The sequence below is a fragment of the Silurus aristotelis genome (assembly GCF_946808225.1).
Source record: "Silurus aristotelis genome assembly, chromosome: 22".
NCBI classification, from domain to species: Eukaryota; Metazoa; Chordata; class Actinopteri; order Siluriformes; family Siluridae; genus Silurus; species Silurus aristotelis.
The window spans coordinates 9979019-10000517 of NC_139595.1; the positions used below are offsets into that span (position 1 = coordinate 9979019).

At 37.9% G+C, this 21499-nt stretch overlaps 1 protein-coding gene across 1 annotated transcript; it reads right to left on the minus strand.

Annotated features, from left to right (window-relative positions):
- Nucleotides 1-227: 227 nt before the first annotated feature.
- Nucleotides 228-20753, minus strand: ncapd2 (non-SMC condensin I complex, subunit D2). The gene is made up of 32 exons (XM_083525502.1): nt 20595-20753; nt 20135-20258; nt 19193-19268; nt 19046-19104; nt 18782-18957; nt 17304-17449; nt 16861-16988; nt 16560-16683; nt 13741-13888; nt 12444-12641; nt 12239-12373; nt 11646-11733; nt 10994-11177; nt 10411-10529; nt 10128-10334; nt 9511-9685; nt 9283-9367; nt 9046-9182; nt 8649-8781; nt 8462-8537; nt 8114-8311; nt 7671-7831; nt 7464-7572; nt 5666-5789; nt 5282-5437; nt 4969-5146; nt 3957-4051; nt 3074-3154; nt 2745-2928; nt 2210-2351; nt 1865-1975; nt 228-569 (listed from the first exon to the last, which is right to left on the minus strand). Exons 2-32 carry the CDS (start codon nt 20250-20252, stop codon nt 490-492), a joined length of 4131 nt encoding a protein of 1376 aa, XP_083381628.1. The 5' UTR covers nt 20253-20258; nt 20595-20753; the 3' UTR covers nt 228-489.
- Nucleotides 20754-21499: the final 746 nt, after the last annotated feature.

The window sequence follows — 21499 nt, forward strand, 5'->3', positions numbered from 1 at the left end:
CTATTTTCTAGCTATAGAAAGAGAACATACAAGCTAAATAATAGCACAGTGGTGGCAGAGGAATCAAAATGTAAGGCTGATTTATACTTGATTTGCATTATGATGCAGAAAGACAGTTTAAGAGTAAGTACTGTTGGACTGAGTCATACCCTTTAATAAAAGGTTATTAAACCATCTGTTATGTTATTTCTGTTACATCATTCAATAGTTGCAAAGAAACAAAACCATTTCCTTTTAAGCTGTTTTTTTATTTTCTTTTTATTATTAAGGTCATTATTCCAAATGATAGTAATAATGATGCAGCCTAGCAAAAATGTTACAAAATTGCAGATTTGTCTTGTATATTAACATTTTATAAAAACATGGATTAAAAAAAAAAAAAGTGAAACTGAAAAAAAAGAAAGCATGAAAATCGTGCATTCAGAATGGACAGAATAAAGAAATATTAAAAAGATAAAAAGAGGGTTAATAAGTAGAGGAAGAAGAGGACTAATGGCGTAGACGAGTGCGTCGGGTACGCGAGATGGGCGTGGTGACTTTTGGAGTCTCACTCTCTTCCATGACAGCATCTAAAAAGGACCCACAATCAGTAATTGAAAAAAATAGATTGATTTGTATGACAGACATTAATTAAGCACCAAGTTTACAAATAGCACAGGTTTACCACAAACAGCTAATACGCTGCCGAGATCCAGAATGAATTTCTTTTTAAACAGAATCAGTCCTTCCATAACAGCTGAGATAATATCACTGCATTTCATAACAATGCTAAGCACAGGACTCTCCATTAATACAGACGAGCTGCAACAACTAATCGTTAATAAAATTCGTTGTCAACGAATGCGGTTATCAGATCAAGTTAGGCTACTCAAGTCAGGGGTTAGCGCGACATCAAGATAACACAGCCGCTTGTGAAAATGGCGAACCGTACATAATTATGCATCTTTTTATAGCGTTTGTCTACAACAGTAACGTGATTTACTTCGGCTTTACTATGTTCAAAAGCTTGTTTTCAATGTTTTTATATTTAATCTATGCATTTATAATTTAGCTATTCTACAAAGTTTTATTTAACATATGATAGATGCTTATCTTCACTAATAAACAGTCGTCTTTAAAAACTAAATAATATTGTGTTATATTTTAAATTGGATGGTTGCATGGTTGTCAACTTGCCATCCACAAAATGCAATACAATACAAATGGTGATGTACCCCTTTTAAAAAATTATTTAATTTTTTTTTTTTTTTTAAATAGGTCTGCCCCTGCATGCAATTCAGAGCAAAACACTGAAAGTTCTCCCACAACACATCAGCGCTACATGTAGCTACTCTAATCATGCTTAAAACACTGATGCTTGACCACCAATCCAAAAAAAAAAGATCATCCACACATCTTAAAGCCCTCACACTCTGCTCTTGGTCTGCAAGGCTTAAATCACTGCTCGACTGAACCCACAATTACTTAATTCAACCAGGTGTGAAAATGAACTTCCCCAGGCTGTAAGAAAAGCTGAGTCAGTTAAATTCTTCAAACAAAGATTAAAAACCTACCCAACTTTTCACAAAGCACTTAGGGACACTAAAAACACTGGGACTATTTTATTTGTTTTGGTCATGCTTGTCTTGCTATTTTTATACTATACTAAACTACATAAAAATGGATTTATGTTGACTGAGAATATGAAGTAGAATATACTTTGAATATTGTCTTCTGCTAAACACTAAATATAAAATAATACTTTAACATGAGCCTGTTTTCAGCTGTTCATCAAATATTTTTTTCAGAGCATAAGATTCAGCCCCCTTAGGGTAGTTGATTAATTTATTAACAGCCACCAGTAGACTCTGCCCTGCCATCTCACCATCTTCCTCCTCTTCCTCATCACTGCTAAAGGTGATAATCTTTTTGGGGCGAGCACGGGAGGTTTTGGGGGTTACCAAGTCACTGTCATCCATTTTGGACTTCCCACGACCTGCAATGAGACAAGAAAATGTTATTTAGAAACAGTGACCGGTTTAAAAAATAGATAAAGAAAGGAAAATAAACAAACACACAGTAGGTGTATACAAGGTATATAAGAACGTTACAAAAGGTTTGAGACATGCAATAGGCAAAATGTTTCCACACAGTTAGCCGAGTCTATATAACGAATTTATTTATAGTGTGTGAGAGAAATGCTTTGAAAGAAAACAATGTGATGTTTTACCTCGTGTCGGTCTGCGAGCACTTTTAGGCACAGGTGTGTTTTTCTGCTCCTCTATTTGCTGTTCCCTTTCCTCATTTTGTACGTTTTCCAGACCTTTTGTATGGACCGCTGTTAACTTTTTCTCAAACTCCTCCACTTGAGCCTGTGCCATCATAGGACAGCAATAAGAATTACATTTTCACATAATTCAAATCTGAAGATGCAGCAAACCATTATATCAATGTGGCATTTCACAAACAGTTTGAATGGTAAAAGTCTGATGAAACTTATTACTCTGCATATGGTTAAAAAAAAATAAAATAAACTATTTGGACATTATGCAATTACCCAATGTATAACATCAGCTGAGATTTATATTAGGGGGTATGCAGGTAAGTGCCAAGATGAAAAAGACTTTTCAGACTCCCCCCCCCCCAGACTATAAGACCTGCCAACCTGAGCTGGAAGTCAAAAACACAACAAGTGAGTTGCATTTTTTTTCTAAAAAAAAAAAAACACAAAGTCACCTACAACTAAGATGTGGCATCTTCAGTACCTTAAACTGGGGCTTGGCTCTGCGCCGAAGTTTGGCCAAGATGGAGAGCAAAGGTTGGTAAACTGCATCCTCTGTAAGTTTATCACTGTAACACTCCCAGCACTCCTGCAACTTCTTAAAGCCTCGCTCACACATCGAGAGCAGTGACAAAGATGTAGCCAGATCTGCCCACTGTCGCTCGGTCCTGCACAAAATCAAACATATAGAAGGTTTGTTTTTTCTCTCTTTGTTAAATCACAGAATCAATGAAATATAGCTGAAATATTAACACGTTACTCATTCATATACATATGTAGTAGATGGGAAAACAAACTATTGTAACTACTTACTTCGCAGTTCTGAAACGCTGACAGAGCTTCTCCACCAAACTTTCTGTCTGTCGCTCTTTAGTTATGTAAGAAAAGAGTTGCCTATCGAAAAAGGACAATTTTACACACATCGGCTGTCAATTGATTAAAAATTTAAATTTAAAACACTTAATTGCACATTTATAGTCATAAAATGTACCTCAAATTAAATACTTTAAGTTTTTAATACTTTACTTTAATACTTAATCAACATAGCCATGGACAAAAATGGATGCTTAATTCAAAATGTGTTTATTATTAGTTAAACCAAACCCAACATAGAGCTGCTGCTTCTTTTGGCTGCTTCCATTAGGGGTCACCAGAGCAGATCATTTGCCTCCATACGACTCTGTCCTATTTAAACCAACTAACTGCATGTCTTTCCCTTACCACATCTATAAACCTTCCCCTTGGTCTTCCTATTTTCCCCTCACTCAACATAGAGCATAAAGACAAAATATTTTCGTAAATGTTTAAGTAATTATGGTGTTTTAAATTACGCAAATTATCAGTACAACAAATTAACCATTTACTATGTTTCTACATGGATGATTTTAATTGCCGAATGTAAGCATCATTGCATTATTTTTTATCATCTTGGGAATAGGGATACAAGTCTCTGATTCATTACCACAGTAGATCGCAGTAATGTTCTACTTGAGAATGCGAATGGTCAAAAAAGAAGAAGAATCTTGGCGGATATTGGTGCTTGATTTGAAACTTCATCCGCATCAGTAAAACAAATGTTTAGTGCTTAAAATTTGTTTTTGCTGGAGTTATATTTGAGTAAAGAAATCGCTCGAATAATATAAAATTGTGTGTTGTGTTGACTTTAGTCTCATATTTATTTGTTTGTTTGTTTTACTTCATAATTGTGCTGAAGTCCTCCTCTTTCATCCCTCTCTCTGGATCCGACAGTCTGCTGATAATGTCAGGCAGTAGATTATAGATAGCATTATCCTGAGAGAAAAAAAAAACAAACAAGAAGCACAACTTTGGTACATTTGAATCTTGATATGAATGACCACATCAAAAGACTGATCCTGTATTAGATTACCGTATTTTCCGGACTATAAACCGATATTTTTTTTCCCCACGTTTTGAAACCCGCGGCTTATTTTATGGATTTTTCCTGGGTTTTTCCTGGTTTCACAAACTTCAAGCCAAAAAAACTGAGCCCCATAACATTAGACCAATGAAATTTCCGAACGGAAACGGGGAGGAAAAAAAAAACCCACGCACCTCACCTGTGTTCTGAGCTGCACGGCTTTGGGAGAAAAAGCGTTTGTTTGTTGTTGTTTTTTTTTTTAAACGCACGACGATGCCAAAAAGAAAAACTCCCGAGAGAAATAGTTGTGAAAGGAAGGAGGAAGAAAGTGAACAATGACTTTTTTGGTCGGCTACTGTTTAGATAAAAGCCGTTGTAATGCGTTGAGTCTGGGTGAAGGGAGAGCTCACTAACTCCAGTAGCAACAGAAATCATATAAGCACAGACAGGTTTACAAAACTCGTGCTTTTATATTTTTCTTGGCAACAGCGTTACGGGTTAGTCAAAGAAACTTAGAAATGAGCATCAGAAAATAATAAGGACATAATCCTCGTCTTGAACACATGCAGGCAATTCCCAAAATGCCTAAGAAGCTTAAATGAGCCACAACATATTTCACCCGTGTAACAGACACTGTCGTTAAAGCCTGTGTAAAGTTCATTAGTTTAAGTGTAGACTTAGACAGGTGCGGCTTATTTATGTCTAAAATAAAAAATATTTGTAAAATTCAGTGGGTGCCGCTTATATATGGGTGCGCTTTATAGTCGGGAAATTACGGTACTTGATAATCATGCTAAACTACGAAGTTTATGTTAGTGCAAGTGCCTACCTTTGCAGAGAGTTCATTGAAGAAGTTGACTGCAAGGTTGGCAATATGTGGCTCAGGGTCCAGTAAAAGTGCAGCAACCTCACTGACCTGACCTTTGACCTTCATCACATCCTTTAGCACCAGCTGGGTCAGAACTGTGATGGCCGTCAGGCGCACCGACACATTTTCATCACACAGCCTTCAAGACACATTTAATATGAAACAATAGTGTTAGAGAAAATGTTGTGCTTTGCAGTGAGTTAAGCTGGATAACCCTGTCAAAATGAAGGATATGGGTAAAAGTGTAACAAAAATACTATACAGGTTAATATACCTGGCATACAAGTTGGGGGTCCAGGGTTCCAGAATGTTGGGAAAGCGAACAGTCAGGTCTCCAAGGGCAATGATGGCATTTGATCTGACAACTGGGAGAGGAGATTTCTCCAACACAGTGAAGAGCAAACGGATATTATCCTTACACACTGCTGGACTGAGTTGGTGTATTATTTAAAAAAAAAAAAAAAAAGGGGGGGGGGGGGGGGGGACGACATGGGGAAAGATTATTTAGAGTAAATACGCAATCAGAAATCTTTACTTTCCTATTAAAACAGCAATTGCAAAGACTAATAATAATGCTGGAAAAACTTTATTCTGTAGTGTTTCTTAATGGTCAAGCACTGAATTTTAATTGCTCAATTTCAGCCTGTTAAAAGTTTACCTGATCATCATAAACTGGGATAGGGCGAGACAGGCAGCAGTGGTGAGTTGGGTATGAGAATATCGGCCAGGTGAGCTGCACACCTTCACCAGCAAGGGCAGAAATACACTGAGCATGTTCCCTTCTGCAGAAAGAGTGTGTTGGGGAGGGGGGCATTAATAGAATTTATTCAGATTACCACCATACATGAGACACACAAAAAAAAAGATTGTAGCTACACTTGCAATCAGAAATATTCAACCCCTAGAGAGTTTTAAGGATTTATAAATGAAAATCTTTTCAAAGTGCAGGATTCTGCTTTGGATGGCTTCTTAATGAGTTTAGTGAAACATAAAATCAACACAGAAAATGTATTAAGTAGTATGTGTGTAACAGTATATTTTGTTAAGCTCGCACAATGTCACAATTAGTCAATCACTACATAATATTGTTGTTTTTAAAGCTTTGACAGTTTTTATGGCCTGAAGTGGAGCTGAATCATCATTAAGCCGTTGGGAACTACATAACGATCCTTCATTTGCTTCAGCTGTGATGCATATATAAACCCCGAACATGAAGGTGTTCAAGGTGAGTTGCAATCATGGGAAAGACAAAGGAGTTTCCACAAAAGCTGAGAGAGGAGATTATTTAATCACATCTGAAGGGGCCTTGGGTATAAGAAGATTTCCAAAAGATTTAACATTCCAAGAGACACCATTGGGAGCATTATAAGGAAGTTTAAAACTTATGGAACAGCTGCAAACCTGGCCGTGGAAGAAAGCTCACAATTTCATCAAGGGCCCTTAGCAACAAGGTCAGGACGGCTAAGAAAACCCCCCATGTGACTGCAAGACAGCTACAGGATGACATGATGAAGGCTGGTATAAGTGCTTAAGTGGCAACTATAAGATGTGCACTGAATAATCAAGGATTTCATGGCCGAACCACAAGACGCACTCCACTCTTGACCTCAAGGAACATCAGAAGTGGATTGGAATATGCCAGGAGGAATTTGGATAAAACTACAGAGTTCTGGGAGACAGTTCTATGGACTGATGAAACCAAACTGGAACTTTCTGGACCAGCTGTATGTCTGGTGTCCAAAAGGTCAGGCTTATGACCAGAAAAATAACAGCCCGTGGGGCTGTTTTTCTGCGGCAGGAACTGGCAATCTTGATTGTGTACCTGGCTTAATGGATTCCCAGATATACCAGGTCATTTTGAAGAAGAACGCGATGCCTTTTGTTGGCAAAATAAACCTTGGTGATCACTGGATCTTCCAGCAAGACAATGATTCCAAGCACACTTTCAAAATCAACAAAAGCTTGGTTGGGGAAAAGATGCTGGAGTGTCCTGGAGAGGCCTTCTCAGTCACCAGATTTAAAATCCAATAAAAAAAAAAAATCTTTGGTGGGATTTGAAGAAAGCAGTTGTAGCACGGAAGCTGTCAAACATCACTAAGTTAGAGGAAGAATGGGCAAAGATTCCAATCGAGCGGTGTAAGAAGCTTGTCAGCACTTAGCGAAAACGCTTGTTAGAAGTTATAAAAACTAAAGAGCGCTCCACAAGGCACTGAAGCTGGGGGTTGAATAATACTGCACATGCTCGTGTTACAAGATTTACAATTTTCATTTAAACTTCAAAGTTAAGTCAACTTCTGTTGTCAAAATAACTAGTATACATCAAATATTTTATTTCACAAGTTTTTTTTATTTTACCATTTATTTTCATTATCTTTCATCAACATCATTGTATTGTCTATTGAGGTGAGGGGGTTGAATATTTGATTGCGAGTGTACATGAGGAAGATATTGCTCACCGGCTAAAAGTTCTGTTTCACAGATTTTACGTATGAACTCTGCCTCAGTGTCCTCTGCTGAGGCGCCAGTCAAACCAAGCTCTTCCTCCACACAGCTGTCATTGGCTTCCTGACGTATGAGAATAAATGTTTTTGTTAAGCACCAGGGCCATAATTTTCAGGATCACAAATCTGTGTGCCAAGAATCAGCATATTTATAAAAAAAACCTTGGTTTTGTTCACAGGCTTTTTCTCCCTCTCTTCTTTCTCTTCCTTCTCTCCTCTCCGCCGCCTCAGCGCAGCACTCACACTTCTCTCCAGATGAGACACCTGCCAAAAGGCTACGAAGCCACACAGAGAGAACAGCTGCGCCAGACTCAAACAGTTTACTGCGTGCAGAGAATAAGAGAGCGACAAAGAGTAAAGGTGTTAGAAGGGACTGATTACAAAGAAAGAAAACAATAATTCATTAAAACGAGCATCACTCTATAATATAACTCTAGAAGCTCTTAAATGCTCTGGAAGATTTTGATTAGAAAGATTAGGAAGAGCAAGCCACTGGATAGTGAGCAAACATGAAAAATATTAAACTTTCCGCTTCAAAACGCAAACATTTTGGAAATGTATTAGGATATAAATGTAAACCGAGGACCATCCAAATTTTATTCTACCTTTCTGTTCCTGGGGGTCCTGGGAGCCTTCAGACATTTGTGAATGTTCTCCACACTCAGTTATCTGTTCCAGCAGAAGATGAGCAGAGCGTTGTAGGAGGCGAGCACATAGCTGATCAGGTGACTCAGCAAGAAAATAGATTAGGCGTACAGCCTGCTCCATAAAAGTCTGCCAGTGAGGGTCGGACAATATTACACCTATAAAGGAGTCAGGAGGATAGTCATTGTAATTATACAAAAGGTACTCAACTTTGATGTAGATGTCTTTTAATTTCAAAGTATTCAGTTTCTTTATCTGGGTTCAGTATCTAGTATTCATCAGACAGCAACTAATATGTATGTATGTACCATCAGCAACAGCCTGGGTCAGACAGCTGAAGAGATGGTGGTCCATTGGTAGCCTAAATGCAGGTCCTTTAGATTGCTATAACAAAGACAACAGTTTTGTAAAATCTGTTTGTATACACAGCACAATGTCAAATCAGAAATGATGTGTGAACAATTCACGGTATATGAACGTTACATGTGAACATACCCTTATGTGATCAGTAATATTGGTGATAGTGATCACAGTGTCTCTGGCCAGCAAGTAATCCTCAGTCACCTTCTCTCCCAACGCAACAGAGCAGAGTGTGTCCAGGTTGCCAAGAACAACTTCCCTCTCAGCTCTACACACACAAAAAATGCCATCTAAAGGTGCAAGTACTGTTATATTGTTGGACAGATAAAAAGATCACCCCTGATTTTGGCCAAGACAAAAAAAATTCAAAAACGTGTGTAATAGTACCATCCAATCATGAGAAAATTCTGTCTGTGATTAAAAACAGTATTCAAGGTGCAATAATGTAATAATTGAGAGAAAAGGGAATGCATTAACAAATTAAGCTAAAGTAATGTATTGTGTGTTTACCAAAAAGAGATTTATCTCTCACCGTGCGGCCATGCCAAGCAGCAGTACTGCAGCTCTCCTGTGCGGTGCCGAGGACTCCCTCTTTCCTGAAAATTTTTCCCATAGTACCTGCACCACAGAAGCCTGGAGAGCACTGTCAGTGCTAAAAAATTCCTGCACCTGGAAACACATTAAAGAGCAAGTACAGATGTTTAGAGTATGTCACCTAGACTGGCCATAAAACAGGATTCTGTAGTAATCAAATAAATCAGTTACTCACTATCTCTTCCAAACACTGAATGGTTCCCAGAGAGGCATCAACCATTAATTCAGACAAACTGTCCACAAGAGTAAGAGCCTTAGTTCTGTCCAGGAGGGAGAACAGAGGACACTTAAAATTTGTTCTAATTTATACCAGATACATTTTGTGATTGAGTGTAGGGGAAAACCCCAGCCAATCAAACACTGAAAAAGTGAGAAAACACACTCACAAAAACAGATAACTCACCTGGTGCTGTCTCCCTGAGGGTTAAGGTAGAGGCGCCTGTACGCCTGCACTACAGCATCTTTGACTGCAGCATCAGAGGACCAGACCAGAGGCAGCATTTTCCTCACCCCACACAATGAATCTGCCACACTGAACTCGCATGCGGTGACACAGAACTGTACCGCCTCTTGAACCACTGAGGTGTGAGAAAGGAGGATTATTTTACTTCTAAAAAGACACATGGTAAAGGCACATCTTTTAAAAAAATTGACACTAACACAGAACAACAGTTTAGAAAGTCAGCATATCCAGTGTTGAACACAAGTCACTCTGAAGTACAAGATGTCATCATGTCACCAAAAACTCTAGACTATACTTATAATGCATTCAAACAATTGTTCTTTGATTCTATTGATTTTCAATATGCATATTGTAGTACTTCATAAATTGCTTTATCTACAGTGGTGTGAAAAAGTGGTGTTCACTTATCTTTTTTAATTTAACATTTAAATTAGTTTGATGATCTGAAACATTAAACTGTGACAAACATGCAAAAAAAAAAAGTAAAGAAAATCAGGACACTTTCACACCACTGTATTTGTTACAATAAGTTTCTCCAGTACATTTACAAATGTTACCTGTAGTGGTTTTCCAGTACAGCATCTTGTTAATGATAGCAATAGCGCGCTCAACTTGTAAGGCAAAGCTCTCTGTATCTTTCAGGTACTGAACCAACATCTCCTGCTTCTTCAGCTCACTCTCCTTCTCATCACCCTCTCCTTCTTTCTGTGGTGTGGGGGGCTGATCCTTCACTCCAATATCTGCAGCCGGTTCCTCCTCAGGGCCTGTAACCAAAGAGAAATTCAAAGTGAGCTAAAGATTTGTATTTGTATGAAACAGTACATCAAGCAGAATTCTTACCTTTAAAAAGTGATGCCAATGTACTGATGAGCGTCCTTTCATTCATACTGGACAGAGCAGAGAAGAATGAAGACTCGGGGTAAAGAGAATAGGCCTGCATACACAGCCGCACAGCTTGCCTTGACATAGAAAAACACAAAAGATGACAAATCAGTCCAAAATTCCTAACATATACATGGCCACTACATTCTGTTATATGAAATTAAACAAGATCAAATAAAGATTTTCAGCCTGTAAATAAATTCTTAAAATGGCAAATGGTGTCCTACAGTTTTTCCCACTTGAACTTTTACCTTAAAACAGTAAATCTTCACTGTGCAGTCTTCAAATATGTAATCAACAAAAAGGTCTCAAAGCAAACTTACACCCATCTGCAATTTATTTTTTATTTTTATTTTTTGGGGGGGGGGGTGTTTAAATACAGTTTAACATTATTCTGACTACCAATAAGAGCAGTGTTAGATGATTAATGATTCTACATCTTCAAAAAGAAAACAGAAAAAAAAGATTTGCTTAGGATTTTATCCACAAACAGAACTTTACAAGCGTAAAAAGACGAGGTAATCCTATTTAATTCTGTTACCTGTATTTATTGTGTCTAAGATATTGAGCAATCTGGACAGCTGTGTCTCGGTCAGTGCCGCCAAGTTCATCTTCATTCTCTTCCTCCCTCTCTGAGTCACTGCCAGCTGCAAGATGAGTTATGACTGTATGCGAGACCTCCGGCTCCATTGCAGCCCACAAATCAGATGCTGAAATTATGGGGACTGAGACACAAACAGAATGAAATAAACCCAGAAGAATTAGCTAAAAGGGGAAACAACCACACAATAAAAAACAAACAAACGAAAACATTTAATAGTTAAATACCCTCAGATTACCAAAGATGCAGTTCATAGGCTACTGGACACAGCAGAGCTGAGATTCTATCTGAGTCCTTACACACACACACGTTCTCTGTCTGCCCCTTCATCCTCTCCCCAGCACTTCTCGAGAGAAGAGTGTAAATGAAGAGGCTTGGTGACTGTAGGCTGGCCCTTACAACACAGCAGCAAATCTCAACTGCTCTGTCAAGATTACCAGCCAATAGGAACACAGTAGAACTCAGACTTGCCTCCAGTAAGCTCACATTCGCCTTGGTATCATCATTGGGAAATCTCAATAATTGTAATTCTTGTAATTCACAACGAAAAAATTAAAAATAAAATTAGCATGAGCAATGCAGAAGCATATACCTGGTGCATTCTCCCTTATGTTGTCCCTTATTTCTTTGAGCTTAGCTGTTTCTTTTTCCAGAGGTTTCTTTAAGTCCACACTGCTAAGCTGAACAAACAATAAACATCAAGATTACATTGTTAATTTAACTGCTAATTGTAACTATTACACACTGAATTTTATTTGTGGGACCTCCAAGTGGAGGCGCTTGAGGTATCAAACGTTTATTACTTTTCCAATCATGACCGATACTGCCATATTTATTAATTTTAATGCAGGGTTTAAATATGCAAACTTCAATGAGTCCGTCACCAGACAAAAAAACCATTAAAACATCAGGTGTTCTACATGCATACTACCATAATGAGTTTATCGATTGTAGTTAATAAATTCAAAGAATATACACTCCTTAAAGCAATCACTGAAAACACTAATGTCAAGTGTTCAGACTAAATGTCCAGTGGCAAGACTGTTTGCAAAATGTGTAAAATATAAAAAAGGACTTAAAAGGACCCCTGTAGTTCGTTCTACTGATGAACGAACTTCAATCTTTTTATATTAAAACAACCCAAGACTAAAGGAGACAATATACAAGCAGGTTACTAGAGCTTACCTTGCAGCTGTAGGGATTATGAGCGATGAAAGCAGCCACAAGTTGGATAGCACTCTTACACACATTAACTGACTTATCACCAAGACGACCAACAGCCAATTCCATCACTTCAGTGTATCTACATAATGGCAAAGCCTGAGAAAACAAAAAATTATTCACCTGTTTTTACTACAAAACTGATTCATCACATTTATTTTTTACTTACTTTGCTGTTGACAATACGAGTGTACACTTGAAGCACGCGAGCTCTGACATGTGAATGTGTATCATGAATGTGTTCCTGGAGGGTATCGAAGAAGCGGTCTCTGTCTGCTCGTCCGGAATCATCCAATTTATCACCAGTTAACACGTGTACCAGCACTTCTCCCAACACCTCGCACATGGCCACACGCAAACTGGAACTCTAAAACAGAACAAGACACCATTTATTTTGGGAATACCATCTCTAATAAGGTCCACGACTGTGGAGACGAACACATTTAGCAGTCACCCTCAGATTACCAAAGATGCAGTTCAGAGCCTACTGAATAAAGCAAAGTGCTGAGAATCCATCTGCAACCACACACGCGTCAGCACGCACACACACATTGTCAGCACCCTCCACTCATGCACTTCATTCTTTCCTTTGGATAAGAGAGGGAGTGAAGAGGCTTGGTGACTGTAGGCTGGCCCTTACAACAAAGCAGCAAATCTCCACTGCTCTGTCAAGATTACCAGCCAAAAGGATTACAGGAGAACTCAGACCCCCAATCAGTGAGCTCACATTCGCCTTGGTATCATCACAGGGCAAATGCCAGTCAAAAGTCTGTGAAATAGTTCTCATCTATGTACTCACTGCTTTCTAAGTAGATCGCAAAGCATTTTTCATACATTAATATCCTAATTCAAGATATGATCTGACAAACCTAACAATTCACATATGTGATGAACATCATATCCTTGGGCATAAATTAGGGATACAACAGATTAAAATTTTGTTGTGAAGGCTTTTTTTTTATGTGGCAGTGGATGTGTTCATTAAGCCACAAGCAAGGTTGGGCACTGATGTTGGGCGAGGAGGCCTGGGGTGTAGTCAGCCTTGTAATTTCTCCTTAAAAGTGGTCAATTAGAATGAATTCTTAAGGGTTTTTAATCGCAGATTACCAAGTGTTGATTAAGTCTCCCTTTGTACACAGGGGCACGGTCATGAAGCTGTTTAATTGGAAAGATTTTGGATGCTGTAGCATTACAAAGATATCCAACACAATTGTGCATTTCCAACTATGAAGCCTACATACCCAACCATTCAATGGAGGCAAATCTCAAAATCTAGTTGAGTATTTTAACTACATTTTTGAATATAATAGCTAATGTTTTTTCAAAGTGATGTATAGGATTTATACACAAGGTAAGTAAGTTTTGAAATCAGGCACCACAGATATGTAGAAAAGTACAGGGAGACTTCTATACAAGATTTGTGCACAAAGATGTCTGCGTGTGCGTGCACATGTGTTTATACGGACCTCTCCATCCAGGTGTGTCAGAAGAACGCTGATATTAGGGATCATGGTTTCAGGAACCAGGGTACTGAGTTCAGATAAAAAGCTAGAGAAGGCCTTTACACCAGATCCCTCTCTAGCCAACTCATCACTGGACTTCTGCCCAATCTCTCTTAAAACAAACAAAATGCACACAGTCATTTATATAATACACAGAAAAGCTCAGGCAAACAGACACCTGTGCATCAGCACCCTCAGCTTGCCGATTACATCAAAATGCAATATAGTGGAATTATTCTCTCCGCACTAATAATTCTAGATTTGAATAATACCCCACCTTTATTTAGTATAACAGCATTAGAAGAGAAAAGAATTTAGGCAATATAAAACAGAATATATATTAGCTATAGCAAACTGAACCTTATATAGATTGCATTGACAAGATTACTTTGGTACTGTTGTCTGAATTTAACCAGATGCATATAGCATTGCTTAAAAGATTTTAAATTAGATATTTTAACCATATTATATATATAATTATTATTTACACACTGGCAATCAAAATTAGAGAACAATTTATACACAATTGAACAATCCTGAAATAATGTCATCTTCACTGCTCAACAGTTGGAGTTTTTGTCCTGTCTATACCATGCTACCAGAACACCTTTTCCACAAAATAACTAAAAGGCGTTAAAAAAAAAAAAAAAAAAGATTTTGCAGAAAGCACACTGATCAAAATTAGAGAACACTTTCAGATACCTCCCAGTTATTGGTGTTAATCTGGCACCTGGTGCTAATTTCCTTGATTATCTGTCAACCCCTATTTAACTGGCAGCCTAACTTCCAGTGTCACTGACTCTGCAAGATGGTGGTCCGTTCTAAAGTGACTGAAAGCCTCCGGCAGCAGGTTGTCCAGATGAAGGCCAAAGGGATGACCCTATCAGCCATAGCAAGACAAGTTGGTCGTTCCAAATCTGTGATTTCAAGAATATTGAATCTTTACAACATCACAAACTCATTCAAGTCTGCCAAGAAGGCTGGTCGTCCATGGAAGACAAATACAAGAGAGGACAGGATACTGCAGAGGATCTCAACGAGCAATCGTTTCCACACTCCAGCTGGAATTGTTCACCAGTTCAGCGATGAACAGGTTAAGGATCTGTCTCATCATACAGTGTCTCGACGTTTAAGAGCATTTGGACTGAAAGCCCACTCTGCAGTGACCAAACCTCTCATTAGCAGAAAGAATCAAAAGGCTAGACTAAGTTTTGCTGAGGCGCATGTTGTCTGGACAGAGGAGAACTGGTCCAAAGTTCACTTCAGTAATGAAAGCAAGTTCAATTTATTTGAAACATTATGTTCGGCGACAAACTGGAGAAAGACTGAACCCAAAGTGTGTAAAGAAGTCAGTGAAAAGTGGAGGAGGAAGTGTCATGGTTTGAGGCATGTTTTCTGCAGCAGGATTTGGGCCTCTTATACAGTTACATGGCAGAGTGAATGCAAATGTTTATCAGAACCTTTAACAACATATGGTTCCTTCCCTGCGTTCATCACCCAATCAGCCCGCAGTGTTCATGCAGGACAACGCTCCATGTCACACAGCAAAACGGGTAAAGCAGTTCCTTGAAACTGAAAACATTGAAATAATGACATGGTCTGCCCAGAGTCCTGATCTCAACCCAATAGAGAACCTCTGGAAAATCCTTGGCGACAAAGTTATGGCCAAGAAACCCACTACAGTCACCGAACTGTGGAGGAGACTGGAAGAAGAGTGGACCAAAATCACACCAGAGCAGTGTGAGAGACTAGTGCTGTCCTGTGGCCGCAGATGTGCTGAAGTCATTCAGAGCAGAGGCCTGTACACTTCCTACTAATTGCTGACTGTGGTAACCTTCAGAAAATTTTGTTGTAATCTTTTTCCATGCTACAGTCATTGCTGTTCTCTAATTTTGATCAGTGTGTTTTCTGCAAAATAATGTTTTTAAATGCCTTAGTTATTTTGTGGAAAAGTGTTCTGGTAGCATGGTATAGACAGGACAAAAACTTCAACTGTTGAGCAGTGAAAATGACATCATTTCAGAATTGTTCTCTAATTTTGATCGCCTGTGTGTGTAATTTATATATTTATAATATATATATATATAAAAAAAAAAATATATATATATATTTTAATTTTTTATTTTTTTTAACGCACACACACACACACACACACACACACACACACACACACAAGCTGTCAAAATTAACACGTTAATTATGCCTTAAGGCAAATTAATTTTAACAGCACTAATTTTATTAACATGTAATTAATGCAGTGTGCATTTGTTTGACCACCGAAATTAAAACCTTCAACACACCGCATTTATTAATGTCCTTTCTTTACTCTGAGTGTATATATATATATATATATATATATCTATATATATATATATAGATAGAATAGAAAGATATATATAAACCATCTCTCATCTTTTCTAGCTGCTCCCATTAGGGGGTCACCACAGCAGATCTCCATCTCTATACTACCCTGTCCTCTACTACATCTGCCTCTTTCAAATTAGCCACCTGAATGTCTTCCCTCATAAACCTTCTTCTTGGCCTTCCTCTTTTCCTCACCACTGGCAGCGCCATCCTTCTATGCAAGCCTTTACCTTATAAGCTTGGCATTCATTGTGGTAAGCTTCTCACTTAAAATACAGATTTTTTTTTTCCATTCAAAAGCAAAACTCAAAAGTTCTATATTTTTCTCTCAATCTTAACAGTATTTAAGAACAGTCTTAATGTATTACATATTAAATAATTATATATAAAAAATAGCTAGCATTTGTATGGACAAGTACCTCATGATCTCTCCAACAATTGCTTTAATTCCATACTCTGAGCTCCAGGCAGCCACTGCCTGTGCACACACTGAAGAGAGCTGCTCAAAGTGCTGCAGCAGCTGAATCACCTTTACACACGCTCCTGCCACACACAGAAACACACATCATGCAGATATTTAGAAAATTCTTTGCTGTTGGTATCACAGTCAGATTTTCAACCTATATGTATTTCTCAAAAATGCAAACAAGTCAAAATACAAAAACATAAAATGTCAAATTAGGCAACTCCTTCTCCGTGTACTTGTGCACGTAAACTAACCGAGCATATGGTTGTATTTCTTCACCATCAGTCCCAGCACATGGATGATCGCATCACGTGTGGGTTTACTCTTCATGTGACTGATTGTGGGATTCTCCAACAACTTATAGCAACAGCATGTGACACAGCTACAGAACCCAGGGAAAAGTGAGACAGGAAATATAACAGCACAAATAATTAGCAAAATTGTTAGAGTCACAGCCTACAAAAGGGCAGTTTAACATTATTTGTATTTTGGAAAAAATTGCAGGGTCATAATAGCTAATGAGATCACACAATCATAATTATAAATAAAATTGTGTGATTTGATTCACTCATGGTCAGACAGTCCAGGACTATGCCACAGAAGCTACAAATGTGTGTGCAAGCATTAGACTTAAACAGTAATAAACTTGTGGTGCACAAAATGAACAATGAACAAATAGAAAGGGGGTGGGTTTCACCTAACAAATTCTTCTTCAACCAGGGATAGGCTCCAAAGAGAACGAATATCCAATTGGAGCAACTGGGTCAAACACTGCAACACCGTCTCACGATCACGGTCCCAATGCAACAAGCCCTTACCACAAGCCTTGTCCTTTTTACGTCCCTGTAACACACACAGACAACAACGGTAACTCTTTTTGGTGTATAAAATGTCAAAACCATAAGCCAGAAACATTTCTAACAAAAACATTTCCTATGTTTTAATTTTGCCCTCAGATTACCAAAGAACATGCTCAAAGCTGAGACCATAAACAGAATTGTGACTACTGTAAGAATAAAGAGGAGAGAGAGAGCGAGAGAGAGAGCGAGAGAGAGAGAGTGTAAGCTTCCAATAATTTGCTAGGCCCATTTCTTTGGGAAGCAAATAATATTGATTGGTTGCTAGTAGTACTGTAGGTGGGCCCTTACAGCAAGGCAGTCAGCCTCCACTGCTCAGCCAAGATTACCCACCAATCAGAGCACAACCTCGGTCATTCAGCTCACAGATGCCAAAATCTCATCATTGGGCTCAATTGGCTTGTACATAAAAAAGATTTGCGATTAATCATGACAATATTGTGAGAGAGATAGATATATGCATACACAATCTCTCTTCATACACACATAAAAACAAACAAAACTCACCAATCTAAAAAAGAAAAAGGTGATTACACTCCTCACATTTCAGCAACCATTTTATGAAATTAAAGTTGATGTATTTGAGAGTGGTCAATGTGCAGCTTGTACATCAGTACAGATTTACTGTCCTCTAAAAATACATTATTAACCTAATACACCATATACCCAAGTGAACATATCAAAACTGTGTCCAAAGTGTTAATATTTTGTGTGAACGACATCCAGTGGTCAGTATGGGAGAATTGTACTCAAAGTACCACAATTAATCGCTCAAATACAAGATACACAAATTTGTATGGTCCTGTGAAGCAGACAAAAACAAACAGAGATTAAGACTTGTGTCTTTGCCTGGTTAAACAACAAACAGCCGTTATCCCTTAGGGTGTACTCACTTTTGTTGCCAGCTTTTTTGAAACTTATGGTTTCATGTTGAGTTATTTTTAGAGAACAGTAAATCTATTGAAGCTGCATATTTACTACATATTGAACATAATTTCTACCATTTCATTTCTGTAGTATTTTCTTGTGTATAAATATATATATATTAGGGCTGTCAAAATTAACGCAAATTGATTTTAATGGCACTTGTTTTGTTAATGCACAATTAAGGCTGAGCACTATTTTTCTTCCATTTTAGTCAGGATTTTAGAAATGGAGATGACAAAATACCAATGTGAATTGTGTTTGGTATGGAGGCAAGCTAGAATAAACATTTTAGAAGACAACATTTTACCATAATACGACATCTGTCCCCCACAAAGTTCACAACCATAGTTAGTACTGACACTTCCTTTAACACCAGTGTTAAATACACTACCTTGCTGGGTGCAGTAATAACACTCTCCCTGTAGGAGTCACTCTCCAGATATTCAGTGAGTTTGCAGAGCAGAAACACACTCATCTTGACAGCATTGAGCTGTTCTTTGCGCTCTGCTGCTGACAAGGACCCAGATAGGAGAAGGGGTGGCAAAGAAACAGACAACCCCTGGACCACTGAATAACACATGGAGGGAAAGATTGATTAAAAGAGAGACACACCACCACAAGACTTGTTTTGAAAGCCTCAGCCACTGAAACTTACCTTGAATAAGAATCTCCAGAGTGTCCTCCTTTAAAGTCACATCCACTGTACGAAAATTCCTAAAAGAGATATCATGCCCATGTGCTCAATTTAGATTAAAGCTCAAGCTTCAGTAAGAGTGACCGGTAAAATGAGTGCTGTACTCACTGCAGGATGCTGTAGCCCGTGTCAAAATGTTCCAAGATGCATTGCGGGCCCTGACTTCGCAAAGAAGCTTTAAGGCCTGGTACAGAAAATAAAGAAACATGGCTGAATATGCTGAACTATTTATCTAGAGCATTACCCTCATCAGCAACACAACCAATTTAATAGCATGTTGTCATAATGAATCTTTATGTGACAGAAAACACTTCTCTGTTTGATAGAGGCATTATGGTCAATTTAGGGAAACCAGAAAATCTAAAAGCAACCCACACAGACACTGGTGGCCAGCCATGGAAACTTCACATACAATAATTAAATCCTGCTTCTGCACCTCTACTGTACATAAGAACAAAAGCCTACTTACACATCCAGTTGGGCTACACTGCATAAAGAACAGCACAAGTATATGTCTTACCTATTAAAAAGATTTTGGTAAACTGTGTTTTAATAGAAAAAAATAAAAAACATTTACTGACCAAAGACAGGAATAACAACAATAATAAAAAACACCCACAGACAACATGTGGAATAGCTGGAGTGGTTTAAATCCACACCGAGCAAACAAAACAGTGTCAGTATGTATATATATATATATATATATATATATATAGTAAATATATAGATCCCCAATATTACAGGACCCATTATTTGTACTAGGATGAAAACAATAGACCTGCTGGTTGGTCCAGTTATAAAAAACACTGTCATATGGCAGCGAGATTCTGGAAATTACTTTCTAAGCATTTCGTTATACAACACAGAATAACTCGTGATTAATTTGTAACTGAAACCTGCTAAAAACCTTTATTACTTCAGGTGTTAAAGTCTGGGTGAATAACCGCCATGTAGGTCCCGATCTAGCAAATACGGTATTGGGGAATTCTGAAGAGTAAATTATGCACATATTAAACATAACAAAAAAGAAAAAGTGTAAAATATACTCACTGTTGATATGGGAGGGCAGTTGTTTGGGAGACAGCACACTCTGTACCACATACTGATTGATCGCTCCGGATTTCTGCAAATCATCCAAAGCAACAGGCACGACGAAGTCCCACGACATCTCTGTCTGCAAAAACAGCAGCAGCGAAACTCTCATTGTCCGGCCTATTACAAAACGCCGACTAGCTAAATAGAGTTATAGTTAGCTAAATAAACCGAAATTAGTTAAAGAACTAGTAAATCTATTTAGAAAGTTAGATACAGTGGAGAAAACGCATTAAAGCCCCGATAGTGAACATTAAAGCCGCTATCACGCGCTCACTTCCGAAAACTACGCAAACCGATTTAAACACAAGCTAGCTCCAAACTCCAGCGAGCTACTGCCCGCCATTAACACGATACAGTTTCAAATAACTACACAGAAGCACAAAATATATACACCTTAATATACACTTCCACTTACTGTTAAACAGCGCGGTAACTTCAGCGCATATCAATGTTATAAATTCGGCTAAAACGGTTTCTCAGCGCGCTGACACAACGGTCCGCTCCGAGGCTTTGAATTCTACCACAAGCGCGCCAACGGAAGTACGTCATCGCTCCGCCCACCGAGCAAAATACAAGCCTGTGCTATTCACGCGAATTTATACGTCGGAGGGGCGATGAGAAAACAAAACTCAGCCCACCTCACTAAGGTATTTCGATCAGCTACTAAGCAAACAAACAAACAAATAAATGAGGTGTGTAACATTTATTTGCAAGACTGAGAAACAATAATACATTTACAAACAATATTTGTAGTTTGGGAATCATTCATTTAAGCATTTATTTGTCAAATGTACATTACAGTATAATTATTTCTTATCGTTATTTCATATTTTCATATACCATCATATTTAGCAGAGAGATTTAAGGGCCTTGCTAAAGGGCCCAAGAACCTAGATAAGTAACTCAGAGCCTTAACCCTTGAGCTGCCACCATGAAAATTGAAAAATATTTCTATAATATATTCAATAATAATCTATAATAATTCTATGTGCATTAAAACATCCAAAGCTATAATAAATTTCCCTGGTGGATCAGATGTGATCCAGAAGATAAGAGATAAAAAAAAAAATTTATGTTAAAAATAAATTAAGAAACACACACACACACACACACACACACACACACACACACACACACACACACTATATATATATATATATATATATATATATATATATATATATATATATATATATATATATATATATATATATATATATATATATCCAATATGACCATGCAATGTGTACATTTCCTCTATATTGCACTTGCTATCGCATTGCACTTTATGTCACATTAAATACATCTTTTGTAATTGAA